This window comes from Aythya fuligula, chromosome 1, assembly GCF_009819795.1.
Source record: "Aythya fuligula isolate bAytFul2 chromosome 1, bAytFul2.pri, whole genome shotgun sequence".
NCBI classification, from domain to species: domain Eukaryota; kingdom Metazoa; phylum Chordata; class Aves; order Anseriformes; family Anatidae; genus Aythya; species Aythya fuligula.
In genome coordinates, this window is record NC_045559.1 from 205,853,795 (window position 1) to 205,866,567 (window position 12,773).

Sequence of the window (12,773 nt, forward strand, 5' to 3'; positions counted from 1 at the left end):
ACCTCTTCTCTCTTCATCCCTATACACAATCTACAGACGCCTGATGTATGGTGTGGCATGCAACACCACTAAAATAAGCTATATGATAAAAACACTTGGGTCATTTTTCCCCAGTGTAGGTTTCAGATGTGTGTTTTGGGCTAATATTTCACCCCTACACTTCAGGGGGGCAGTTTGAGCTGAGGGCAGTTTTGCATTTTGCTGCATAAACTCCAAAGCCACCATGGCCTGGGTCAGTCCAAGCATGGTTAGCATGGGTGTGCTGCACAGTTGCTGACAGCATGAGGAGAAGAAACAGAGCTAGACAGATTATTTGAAAACTCATTCACTGTAATCTTTGAGCAGCATTTTGTGTCAAGCCAAAGAAAACAGTATTGGGTGAGCAGTTTGGGTGATGCCTGCTGCAGGAAAGCAGAGCTACATGAAATTGTGCCACCTGCGTTGCTATTTTGCCTTCACACCTTGCAAAAATGGAAGCACTCAGACCTCAACCTGTTTCAGAGAACTTGATGCCTGAATTAGGAGCCTGGTTTCCATAGGTCCCTACTCAAGGAACGCGGATTAGCCAATTCACAGCAGGAGCCTGGTGGAGGGGGGGCAGCTGACCCCATGGAGAAAGTGTCTCTTGAGTACGAGAGGTGTCACACTGGGTGACCAAAGTGCTTAGCCCCCTTCCCTCAGTGCAGGACACGCAGCTAAAGGAGGTGACCTTGTTGGTCACAATTTAGGATGAAGGGAAAGCAGAAGGTCCTTGTGTCAATTGTGCAAGAAGTCCACTCAAGCTCCCGGATAACAAGGGAGATTTTGCAGCTGGGTCCATGGTGCAGAACCCAAGCTGGGGTGAAGCAGTGGATGAGCAAGGACACCTCGATGTCCTCAGAGGCTGAATATCTGGAAGCTCTCTGCCTGCTGCCTTGGCCAAGAACCAGTGCTGGCATGGGCTCTGCTAGACAGAAAGTGCTAAGAGACACCGTCTACAAGGGGTTTTCCTGGGACTTTCTCAACCTTCCCCTGCTCGTCCCACAAGGTGACACAGACCTGGTACAATGCTAACGAACATCAGAGGACCTGATGGACCTGGGTGCTGCATTGATCATCACTCATCAGCTGTCCCAAGCCAGGACACTGGCTCGGTGGGAATAACTCACCAGGACTGAATTGTTGTCGATATTCACGACCTCACAGCCAGCGTGGCAGGGCGAGATGTACTCGATACCGTCAGAGCCGCAGATGGGGTTGTAGGCTTTCTCGGGGCAGTTACAATGGAAGCTGCACTCCAAGGTGTGGAGCCCAAAGTCAGAGCTACAACAGAAAGAACGTATAAATGCGTGGTACTGAGCATCATTAGCATGCATCTTATATGGGAGATATTTTTGGGGATTATTACTTGGAGGTATTACTTGGGGATTAGTAAAGAAACAATGATTGTTTAATGCTCCCCCATAAAAAAAAAGGATGCATAGAAATTCCACTATAAGCCACAGAGCCTTTGCTCAATGCCCAGGAAAAACATCCTGACCACCAATAGTCGTGGGAGTCGCCCACTTCCTTCATTCTGCATTCCCAGCCCTAAATGCAGGGTGAGGGCAGCGATGCCTGGCTGTGGGAGGTGGAGAGCACAGGGCTCGAGCCAGCTCTCACTGTGACTATGGGATGTGCACGAATCAGCTCGTAGAAACCCGGATCAAACCTTTGGAGAGGGCAGGCAGTGCAGGGAAGAAGCTCTGGCTTTGAGGGTACACTCCTTAGGCTGGCCTCTGGCCACATTACTGGCCTCATGAGTAGCACGCCAGGCTTTCCAGGATGAAATTTGTATCCTGCACTATTTGTGCCAAAGAAAGCATTCGCTCGGGTTTCACAACCCGTCAATGAAGCTAGAACGAGTAAGGACACAGCAGATTCAGGCTTTATTCACAAAAATGTAAATTCCTAGCTTGTTAAGCGTTTTGCAGAGGGAATAACCCCAGCCCTGGGTATATATAACCCCTAACTCCCATCTCAGCCCCCAAGCATGCAGCTGGGGGGGCCAATAGTGATGCTCCCACCACCAGCAGCCACCCATCCCAGCCCCGTTAGTGCTGTTGGTACCTCTCACTGTAGGTGACACCGGCGACCTTCTGCGTGGGGCAGCCGAGGAAGAGAAGGGGGAAGGCCACGAGCAGGCAGAGCAGCATGCCCAGGACGCACATGGCACTGCACTGCTTCAGGGACACCTGGAACCTCTTCAGGATGGCACCACCCACCACGATGCCCACCATCGCCCCAGGGATGTTCACAGCACCTGGGAAAAGACAGATCCTTGGTATCCATCCTCCAAGCCATCTCAGGCCCAGAGGATTTATCGTGGGATTTCTATTTTTTTCAGCATCACTGATCTGGAGGGGACCAAGGGTTTTGCAGAGAGACTGCTGGAATAATGCTAAGGTCAGAAAGCAGCTTTGCAAGGACAGTTGGCTCATGCAGCAAACAGGCTCTGTATCGGTGCATGGAGGAGATGGAGGAGCTAGTGTAAAACTGTGATTAATCCAGCAAACGTGATTTTTTTTTCAGACAGGAGGAAATAACAAGTAAACCCAGAGAGGATATTTAATTTCTGCATAATGAAAACATTGATATAATAATGTGGCTGCTTCTGTTGTCATCATTACAATCATTACTGTGAACATTCCCATGATGGACTTGGAGTTTTGAAAAACCCACCTTATATTGGGATACGTGTTTAATTCATCAAAAAATCAACAGGGAGGTTGCCTGCAGCCCATAAGTACCCACAGAAGGAAAGGATTTCCAGCTACAGAAAGCTTTTTGTATAACAGAGAATGATGAAGCAGCAGCTGGGAGAGCTACTGGGTAGATCCATATGAGAAATACAGTGCACATCTTTAACAAGTAACACCCTTTAAAGGGTAAATCAAGCCTGGGAACCACTGCTGCAGCATGTAATCTTCCAATCTGCTTACATTCTTCGGATTTATTTGTTAGAGACTTTAGGAGATACTTACTCTGAGGATGCATTGTTTAAAAATACATTTAAAATACTTCTTTGTCTGTTGTCTAGACCTCAGAATGCTCCAGTGGATTGCAAGCTTCATATTTGTGTTACCACAACAAGCTTGCACAGGCAGGTCCGAGCCCAGGGTCGTACATTCTGGGTATTGCAATGCAAGTTAAAGCAGTCTGGTCTCAGGAGAGCATATCCTGCTTACAACTTCTCCTTTTCCTTCATAACAATGCCAACAGCAAGAAATTAGCCCAACTTTTATGAGCAATTAGTCTAACGATAGTAAACATTTTGAAGAGCTTAGAGAGGATTAGCACACCAACCAGGCTGGTCTCTTGCTGCAAAGTGTCTCCAGAATGCAAGCGTGGATTTTTGCTCTTTTTCATTTTATTTGCTCTCTACTTTTGAAAAGAACCATAACTAATGATTAATGCAAAGTAATCCCTTCCATAGAAATGTGCACAATTCAAACACGATGTTTCTTTGCTCCTTTAATGCAATGAATTCATCTCCTCTCCTTGAATGTAGTGAGCTGCTTTGGATAAGCATTTCCCAGGTCTTAACAGGTTTTATCTGAGCAAAGCCAGGTGGGAGGTAAAGGAAAGAAGGTAGCTAGTGCCTGAGAAGTGAAACGGGCAGGGACCTCGTGCTGTGTCTCTCTGGGGGTGATGGAAGGAGACTGGCAGCTCTGGAGGGAGAGTTGCTCCTTCAATCATCTCCAGATGATTTTCTAAGAGGATCTCAGAAGCTGGCAAGCCCCTGAGCGTGACAGCAACACTTACCGATGATCATGTTGGCAAAGGAGGCCGTGAGGGAGAACTGTCTCTCCAGGAACTTCCCCATGAACGTTGCCAAACCAGCGACCATGGCTGAGAGGTTGACCTGAGCCAGCACCACCAGCAGGAAGACGGGGTGGCGGAGGTTCCTCAGCAGGACCATAGGAAAGTCTGAAAGGAAAAGGAGAAATCTGCTGCATCCAGGAGAGGTGAATGGCAAAGTATTACTCAAGGTAAGGCATTGAATTTCCCTGATTTTTATTTATTATTATTATTATTATTATTATTATTATTATTATTATTATTATTATTATTATTATTATTATTATTATTATTATTATTATGCAGAATTAACTACTTGGGAGGAGTGAGCTCTTCCAAAGATTTCATTCATAAAGGTCAAAATGTGTTCTTTCAGGGTTTACTATTTCAGGCTTGTGTGACAAAGTGGACGTGAAGAAGTCAGGAGAAAGCATCAGGACATTACAGAAACTGAATGCCTGAGCACTGCAAAACAAAAAATGTGGAAATTATCTGCTTGAAATGTTGACAAAATAAATCCTGTCCTGCACGGCATTTTGAGGTAAACAAATGAGCCATTTCTAAGGGAAAACTCTTCCCATCAGAGCATTTTTGGCTGCTTTTAGTAATCCAGTAGCAGCCATAGAAAAAGCACAGCTTTGGCTGAAGGCAGAGATGTGGATGAGCAGACACAGTGGTGTTGTTTGTTACCCATGGGACAGGGACCAGGAAATCCAGTCAGCCCCCAAAAAAGAGTTTTCTGCAAATAAAGCAGCTTCCTTCTCAGCTAACAGCAGCCGTCTAACAAGATGTGTCTTGTGGGAAAGGGCTAGAGGCGTCAGCAAGCTCTGAGTGAAGCATCTTGACCCAAGAAAACTGATAGCTGGCCTCGACACCTGGGCGATGTGCTCGAGCAACCCTGAGCATCTGCTAATGCAGAGGACAAATCTGTAGCAACACCTCCTGCCGGGCTCTTATTTTAGAGCTGCCAGGGACCTGGGATGCCTTAGGAGGAAACCAAGTGGTTCTGGGGTAGCTTTTCAGCCTCAGATGAAGCTCTGTGCTCATCTCCTGCCTCCAAAGGATGGGCTGTCCTGGGCTGGCTGAAATCTGTCCCCCACTGCCCAAGGGCAAGTCCTGAGGGCTGCAGCATCGAGTGGTTGCACACATGGTCCAAGTAAACACGGCCTCAGCTCCTTTCCCTGAAACTTTCTGGCATGGCTTCTTGTAAAAAAAAAAAAAAAAAAAAAAAAAAAAAAAAAAAAAAAAAAAAAGTATGAAAAGGAGCTGGGAGGTCATTAGGAGTTAATTTATTTCTTTGCTGTGGTTGCAGTTTTAATGTCCTTTCAGTTTCAGTGGCAAAGATGCATTTTTTTGATTACAGGCAAGACAAACACCAGCAGATTCCCCTGTGGCTGAACCCTCACTGCTTAAGCAAAGACCTCTTTGCTCAAAGGCATCCACCCCGCGGGATGAAGGCTGCTGAGCTCTGACACCCGCCAGCTGCAGCTCTCCAGCCTGGAGAGATTTCTCCCTCGTGCAGAGCCTGAGCCCCCTTTTTGCTCGTGCCTCTGCTCCCCCTCATTCTGTGCCTCCTCCGTGCTCTTCGTCCGGCTTTGCGGCACGCAAGCAAAGGGCATGCATAAAGGCAACTTCCAGACAAACAGTGGCTGAGCTTCCCAGATGAGGGCTCTGGAAGCCAATATGCTGGAGCAGAGATAAGGAATTAACGGGGAGGATTAATGCGAGGGCCTGCCGTAAATTAATGGTGTTAATTCTCCGCAGCTCACAAACAATCGGGACGATCTTTCTATCTGCTCCAGCAGAGGCTGCGGCAGGGAGAACCAACTGGGGCTCGCCTGGGAACTGCCCCAAGCTGTGTGTTTGTTTTAGCTCTTTTAGTCCCCAAAAAGTCACACGTAGAGCAGAGACCCATTGGTGGCTGCAAGGAGTGACCCGCAGGCAAAGGCAAAGCTCGTGTTTGCAGGGGCATCGTGTCCCCAGCTCGGCTCTCTGTGCTCAGGGTTAGGCAAACAGCTCGAGGCATTGGCGAGCAACCGAGGGCTCTAGGGAGGGTGCAAGGGTGCAAGGTCCAAGAGCCAAGGACCCTGAAACACCAAGATGCTGGAGAGCTGGGGGCTCTGCTGTCAACCAGGGAGGGAGGGGTTGTGACAATATCCCAGTGCTGGACTGACGTGGACCTCAACAAAAGGAGGTGATTTTGCTCTGAAGTATCAATGAAGTCTTTGGTTTTTGAAGCATATTTCTGCCTAGTTTGCATACTGGAAAATCTTAGTTGAAAAATTAACTTACTTGGAAAATCTGTTGCAAATATGAGACCATTTTCTTGCTGAAAGATCTCCAAGAGCTAATTCAGCTTTCTTTGCGGAAGAATCATCTACAAAAGGATTTATTTTTACCTAAAGTTCTCCAGTCTTTACCCTGTGGTCACCAGGGCAGAGCTGTAAGGCTGGGACAGCCGGCAGGTCTCCCACAGCACGTTGGGAGGCAGCAAGGTTGCTGCCCTTTGCCATCCCCCTCTCCTTACAAATTTGGTCTGCCTTATAGCTCCAGGGAGGAAGCTGGCCAGATACTAAAAACAAGTGGAAAAAAAAAGTTCTAAAAACTTTAAAATAATGAACAAAAAATCCTTGAAACCTTCTTTAGGCATCCTAGAGAAACAAACAAGTCACAAGCCCCAGGTTTTAATTGCTTTGAAGATCACCTTTAATGGATTAATTCCCAGTGTGTGCAACAGAAGCTGAACATCCTCCCAGGTGTTTTCAACAGAAGCTGAAAAATTAGCAATGGAAATGACTTCTAGCTAGCTAAATCCCACTTTCCTGATTGCTGTGAGCAGGGCTGCAGAAGGAGCACGTTGTGAGTATGAGAAGCAGGGTGCAACCCAATGTCACCCGGCGCATCTGTGCAGGAGCCAAGCCCGTTCCCCACGGTGCTCTGACTTTCCTAGTTTTGAATCACTCCAGCAAGCGGAGCCTGCTCACTTCTTGGGTAATCGACCTCATTGTTAGGAAAGGTCCCCAGTGCTTTGCCTGAGTGTTTATCCTGTACACAGCTCCATCCTGTTATTGCTGGTTGTGGAGGGAAAAGCTCTTCCTGTCCTTGAAGCACAGTTCCCAGGGCTTTGCAGAGTGCTCCTGCTGCTCATCACACCTTGTCCCAGAAAGATTTAAAGCCCAGTGGCTTGCAGAGAAACGGAGAACACGAAGCACCCCCTGGGATGGGCTCTAACCCATCCTCGCTTTGTTCCCAATAATATAAGTGACAAAAAATCCTTCAAGCCTTCTTTTGCTCTGTTATCTCCATGTGCACTGAAGCAACAGAACAAATGACAAAATGCATTTCCTTCTCCACAATCGTGCTCCATTTTGCATCATTTAAGCCGAACTAAGTGACTCAACGGCATTTCTGAACATCTTTCTCCTCCAGGCCAGCTTAGTTACTCAGTGCTCGCCTCTGCCAAGCCTTAAGAAAGTGATGAAGTCTAAAAGGCATTCCTCATCCTTTCACTGCTCCAGGAGGAGCTTCAAGTGCTCTGCTGAATCACAGCCTGAACAGGCAGCGGCTGCCTCACCTGGAGCTTCCTCAGCCTTGGGCCAGGTTTGCACAGGGAGCTGCATTTTCAGCATTTTACAACCTGCTTGTGGCATTCAGAAAACAAGCAGGGGGAGGACTCTGTGCGAGGGATGCAGGAGGAACAGGACTGAATATTGAGGGGAAGACATGAGATGTAGATCGGAGGACACCGCTCCTGAAAGGGCCTGCAAATCTGCTGAGCTCCATCAGTTATCTCAGCCTGCAAAGGGAGCGTCAGGGCCAGGGGCTCGTGAAGAAATCCTGGGTCAAAAAGCTCCTTTCTGCAGTCCACTCTGGTGGGCACAAAGTCTGAGCCCTGCCATGACAAATGCTAGCAGCCCTTAAGAGCCCTGGGACAAACATTCTCTCCTTTATGCCTCTGTCCATGTCTCGGTGAGTCCCAGCCCCGAGATTTGTCATTGCTGCTATTAGAAAACCCCAGGGATTTCAGCAAGGTTGCTCTCCTGGCTGAAATTGCAGCCACATCATCATTTTCTGGACTGGGATTTAGGGGATAAATTCTCAGAAATAATGAATTTATTAGCACAGCCCGGATGCAAACCCTGAGCACAGGTATTTCCTTCTCTGCACCCAGGCGCGGAGAGCTCATTTTTATTCATTTTTTTTTTTTCAGTGGCAGAGAGCAGAGTGTTGGTGTGAAAATCCCATCTGAGCACCATAAATCTGTTCCCACGCAAGAGCTTCCAGCACCGGTGTGCTCGGCGTGCAGCTCGGCACGCTGGTTTGCTAAATGATGGTGCAAGCTCAGCGGGGGAGCAGCCCCCTGGCTCGATCCTCTAACTCAGCATCAGGCTGCGATGAGCAAAGGGTGCAAAGAGCAGGATAGAAACCTGCCCACGCTCATCTGGCTGTGCATGCCTTCCACTGAGCTTACTAAAACAGAGAGTTCCTAATAAATGAAAGGGAATATGGAAGAAGCCGACGTGGGTTGGCTTTGTAGGGCTCCTTGCCTTAAGTAATTGCCAGAGATCCAAGTATTTCTTTCAAACAAATGTGACCCCTTAGCCGTAGCTTACAGAGACCAAAGCCCAGCTGATTCCTTTCAGCTCTAAGAGGCTCCCTCAGCCCACTGATTTCCAGACAAGCTCCTTGCACTGGATTAACACCACTCTACACAAAGATGCAGCTGATTTTAGTTGCTCTGACCCTGGCTCCAGGCAGCGCTGGCCGTCCTCAGCAGGACAGGCAGGGCAGCCAGGCTGTCGTATTGTCACCTGCCTTGAAGGATGGGACCTGGGGAGAGTTTTTTGGGACTAAGAGCTACTTGGGGTGGGACTGTGATTGCCTGGAAGATGAGAAATAGTATCTCATTGCACCCAAGCTGCAAACCCTGCTCTAGTTGTGCATCTGGAACAGGATCATCACTGTCCCAAGCTAACCCAAGGAGCTGGGGGTGCCCCAGCCCTGGCAGTGCCCAAGGCCAGGCTGAATGGGGCTGGGGGTAGCCTGGGCTGGGGGTAGGATGTCCTGACCATGGCAGGGGGGTTGAGGGGGCTTTAGGGTCCCTTCTAACATGAATCACTCCGTGATTCTATCAGAGATTCTCTCTCTTTCCCTTCCCATGGCTCCCTGCTTGGGCCCCACTTTCCCGCCTGGCTTTGGGTTCTGGTGAGGTTTTGTTCCCATTTCCCACTGCCCACATGAGGCACTGCTCCCAGGTGGGGAGATGGTGCTGAGCTCCCCTGGAAGGATGCTTTGATCAGCATGGGGTGGTCCCGAGGGCTTATATAGGAAGAGGCTGGCATTGCAACCTATCTCTTAGACACCTGCAGGGATGGGGACTCCACCACATCCCCGGGCAGCTCGTCCTGGTGCTTGACCTTACTCACTGAGGGTGCACTCAGTTCCCTCACCCAGATCATTACCAAAATGTTAACCAAAATCCCAGCGAAGCAGGAGGATGCACAGACTTACGTTTGATGAACTTGGATAGAGAGAGGTTTTGCACTTGTTCAGACTTTGACCTGAGCTGGCTGAGCAGATCCTCGCTCTTCTTGCTGCCACTCTCCTTCCCACTCGTCACCTGGGGACAGAAGAGAGTTTGTCACTGCCAGCCTTCCCACTGAACTCGCCTCTTCCACAGCTGCATTGCTGAAAGAAGGGAAAATCCCCCTCCTGAATCATGGCCTGGCTCTCTGCTGAAGGGAGAGGGACAGACAGCAGCCCACACTTCTTGCAGACAGAGCTTAAAATGTCCTGGGCTCTGCCAGCAGCATCTGTGGCTGCTGGGAGAAGCCAGGCAGACGCCCTCCCTCCTGTCCTGCCATCAGGATGAGAGCATCCACAGAGACGTCTGGGTTACAGGGGTAAAAGGCAACTTTCTCCCCTTTCCACACAGCACTGAATCACATTTCAGAAATACCCACGGACGCAGAAACTCCAGGAGAGATGCACCTGGACCGCGGGAGAAGGTCCACCTAAAGCAGGTGAAGGACACTGCGGTTTTGGATGGAGGATGAGCATTTCCCCTGAGTCTCGGTGCTTACCGAGCTGTGCAAATGCCTTTGCCCCTGGTATCAGCAAGGAGAGCAGCCTGCAATTACAAGGAAAAAAGGTGCAGGGTCTGGGATGGAGACGCTGACACAGAGGCACCAGAGCAAAGACTTTTGGAAGGGGAGCTTCCAACCTCCCAGCACCAGCAAGTGGGAGGCCAGGAGGGGAGGTTTTTTGGATGCATGATCCCCTGTTCTGCAGGCTTTTAGGGGACTCAATGTTTGGAGGATGCTAACTAGATGACGAGTGATACTACACAACTATAATTGCATACAGTGCTCAAGGGTAGTGTAGTTTTCATGAAAAAAAAAAAAAAAGAAAACCCACAGTGCAATTTTAGCCAGAAGCCCTGAGCCAGCAGAGCCCTGTCTGACATCCCACATCAGCTCAGCCACCGCTCTGCTGCAGCTCCTGACACAAACTTAACGTGAGTCAGATGAATGAGTTAATTCAACAGAAACTAGATGTTCTTCATTCCCCCAAAGAACTGGACAGCTCATCAGCTAAAATGAGCTCTAGTTCTCCGAAAACAAGAATGATTATTAAGCACTGGAGAGGTCAAAATGTCCCGTGCTGTGAATACCACAATCTGTTCTCAAGAGCCTCTGCAAGGCAGCGGTGGGATTTTTATAGCTCCTTTCCTGGTTGTCATTGGTGGAGCTTGGAGATTCATATATTTTTATTTTTTTTTTCAAAGGCAAAGACAAAATCCAGCTTCCTTTTGGTTTTCCACGAGGGTGTCTCATAGGACCAGAAACGCAGGTGCTAAAACTGCAGAGCTTTCCAAAAACGCATTCAAGCTCTTACTGACTGTGGCTTCCTCAGATGCCAGCTGCTGGCATTTCGGAGGGGTGACAGCCTGCTGGGCACTGCCGGCACATGCAGGACAAAACCCAAATCCCCAGGACAAAATTCCCCAGCTCGGGGTCTCTCGGCACGAGGAGGACATCTCCGTGCGCGTCTGCTGCCTTAGCACCGAGCAGCAGCTGCTCTCCGCAACGCAAAGCAAAGCCCTCGAGGAGAAGGCAAACTCTCCCCACAAAGGCTTGGCCCCGCTTCTGCTGCCTGAGTGGATCGGGAAATGCATTCCTGCAGGGTGAAGCAGGCACGTTTGGATGCTGGGAAAGCAAGCGGAGGAGGGAACGGGGTAAATCCTGCCCGCTCGCTGGGCACCGGCACGCTGCGCTCCTGCAGCTGGGGATTTTGGCATTGCTCTGTGCTGGTGGTTTGGCACACCGGAGTCGGCAGGTGAAATAGCACCACTGGGTTGGTTGTGCGTGGCTTCCCGGCCGTCTGCGGCAGCGTCTTGTCAAAAGAAAACAAACGAGTGTGGGAAGCGCCTTGCAAAACGCCCCCGCGCTTGGATTTTTCAGCATTGTTCCTCGGAGGGTTCAGTGAAGAGGCCCGCACTGCATTCCTGGTTTTTGCAAGCCTTTTTTATCTAAGGCTCTCTGGATACATTTAGGGGGGTGGAGGAGGCACACTGGGTTCGGGGAGGCTTAGTTAGGACCCCAAGGAAGCACCAGACAAAGCTGATGTTTGTGCACGGGGCAAAGCAGCACCCACAGGGGCAGGGAGAGGATCTTGCCCCCCCTGGGGTGCTCCTGGAGCCAGAGAGGCCTGGAGCTGGTGATGAGAGCCCAGCAGGGCCCCGAGGTGCCAGGCTGTGGGGCTGTGATCACGTCTGGATCACTTTTGACATTGGAGGCACCTCTGGGGATCATCTGGTTGACCCGTGCTCAAGCAGAGCCACCCAGAGCAGATCCCTTCCTGCAGCTCCTCAAGCACCGGGAGCTTTGCATTAGGAAGAGCATCCCCAGCCTGACCTTGAGCGGGGGGGAAATCCTCCACTTCCAAGCACAGACTTGAATAAATCAGCTACAATGGAGCAGGGCTGGGAGCCAGGGGAGGAGCAGGACCTGCTTTGCAGGAAAGGCGGATGAAGGTGGCTCTGCTGCGAGCCGGGCTCCTGGATATGGCACCTGCGACAAGGGCAGCCTGGTTTAATTCATGTACACCACAGGCAGAAGGGATAAAAGGTCTGCTCTGTGACAGAGAAATATTCTTTGCTTAATTTGGGGATTCTGCAGAGTTCCCCTCCGGCTGTGCAGAGCCTCGTGCTCCAGGCTCAGTGAAAAACAAGGTCAGCGAACCCATTTTTGTATTAAACAAACAAAATGTAAAACCTCGTAGACGGAAAAAGAACTGGTTTCCCTCCCGACAAGGTCGTGCTCCCTACAAACGCTCCTTTATGCCTCTCCCAGCACGTGTGGGTCCCGCCAGGGCCCCTGTTTCCTAGCGTGTTAAAATAGCCAGCCCACAGCCTCGCTCGTGCAAAACTGGCTGTTTTTAGCTGCCATTTATTTGTGCCTGTCTTTAAAGCTCCCTGGGGAAAATCTGACCATTGAGCCCGACCTGTTCCAGGAAGGCAGGCACCTGCATGCCAGTGCTACTTGGCCTCCGGATGCTCCCCAGATTGTCTTTCCAAGCTGCTTTTTGCTGGTGCTTTTGGGGGCTTCCCTATTAAAGGGAAGCCTCAGAGCAGCACAGCCCCGTGGCTCCGGGGACAAAGTTTTCTGACAAACCCTTTGATTTCCCCACCCCAGCTTCTTTCACCGTTCTCCAACAGGCAGCAACACAAAGAGGAACAAACTTCTAAGAGTTCCCTGTGGGATATTTTCCTTTTGGCTTTCCGTGTGCCCTGGGAGCACGCCAGGTCGCTGCTGGGTCAATGTGGGAGGGTCCGAATAAACGAGGACAATTTGTCCCAAGACAGAAGCTGGAGAAGTTATTTTCACTTCCCCTCCCTGGAGCTGTTGCACAATGTCCCCGCTGCACAGAAGGGACGATGAGTGACTGCCACT

General features: G+C 49.9%; 1 protein-coding gene across 2 annotated transcripts in view; it reads right to left on the reverse strand.

Moving 5' to 3' along the window:
- Positions 1 to 12,773, reverse strand: part of SLCO2B1 (solute carrier organic anion transporter family member 2B1) — a 50,530-nt gene that overhangs the window by 6,166 nt on the left and 31,591 nt on the right. For both annotated transcript variants that reach the window (XM_032180564.1, XM_032180565.1), the window contains 4 exons: positions 9,331 to 9,439; positions 3,784 to 3,948; positions 2,089 to 2,281; positions 1,149 to 1,302 (listed from right to left, as the gene is read on the reverse strand). In XM_032180564.1, coding sequence (XP_032036455.1) covers positions 1,149 to 1,302; positions 2,089 to 2,281; positions 3,784 to 3,948; positions 9,331 to 9,439 — 621 coding nt within the window. The remainder of the gene's footprint in view (positions 1 to 1,148; positions 1,303 to 2,088; positions 2,282 to 3,783; positions 3,949 to 9,330; positions 9,440 to 12,773) is intronic.